General features: G+C 62.6%; 1 protein-coding gene across 1 annotated transcript in view; it reads right to left on the bottom strand.

The window, feature by feature from the left end:
* LOC104624080 (seizure 6-like protein) overlaps nucleotides 1-579 on the bottom strand; it is a gene marked incomplete at its 5' end in the record, with an annotated part of 4573 nt that extends 3994 nt beyond the window's left edge. Inside the window, one exon of the mRNA XM_010291347.1 lies at nucleotides 287-579. Within this exon, the coding sequence (XP_010289649.1) occupies nucleotides 287-579 (293 nt within the window). The remainder of the gene's footprint in view (nucleotides 1-286) is intronic.
* Between the last annotated feature and the right edge of the window lie 58 nt (nucleotides 580-637).

Below are 637 nucleotides of genomic sequence, written 5' to 3'. Positions count from 1 at the left end.
GGAGGGGATCCTGCACCCTTAATTCCAGCCATTTTTCTCTCCCTGTTCTGCTCTGCAGAACTGGGCTGACGAGTGCTAACAGAGACCGAAAATGCCACTGCCCTCCTGCAGAACCAGCCTGGGGTTTTCTGCTGCAGCTCGGTGGGATGTGGAGTGCTGGTGTCACAGCAGTTCTCCCCGCTTCCAAACCCGGCACCTGGACAATCTGGTCCAGCTGCATGTCACGGTCCCCACCTGCGCTGTGCTGGCAGGGCAGGGGACGCACCCAGCACCCCGCTCTCCCTACCTATGTAGTTCATGATGAATCCTTGCCCCTTCCCAAAGATGAGCCCGGCAGGGTCCGAGTGGAACTGGATGGTGAGGTCAGGGCATTCAGGTTTCGGGGGCCCACTGCTGCCGATGTACTGCCCCAGGATGCGGGCAGTGAGCTCGTCCCCATCATAAATGGTGAGGATGTCGCTGTTGGTGAGGTTCAGGCTGGAAAGGAGAGCTTGGTCAGAGAGCAGGTTGGGCAGGGCGCCCAGGCAGGACGCGACGGTGTCGGGCTCAAGGGGCAGCGAGGTGACCGCCTGCCCGGCACTGCAGTGCAGCGAACCCGCTTCCCAGCCCAGCCCCGTCGCCGTCCCCAGCAGGCCGG

This window comes from Phaethon lepturus, unplaced genomic scaffold, assembly GCF_000687285.1.
Source record: "Phaethon lepturus isolate BGI_N335 unplaced genomic scaffold, ASM68728v1 scaffold22877, whole genome shotgun sequence".
NCBI lineage: Eukaryota > Metazoa > Chordata > Aves > Phaethontiformes > Phaethontidae > Phaethon > Phaethon lepturus.
Note: the sequence above shows the minus strand (reverse complement) of the source record. Positions and strands in the feature narration are given on the sequence as shown.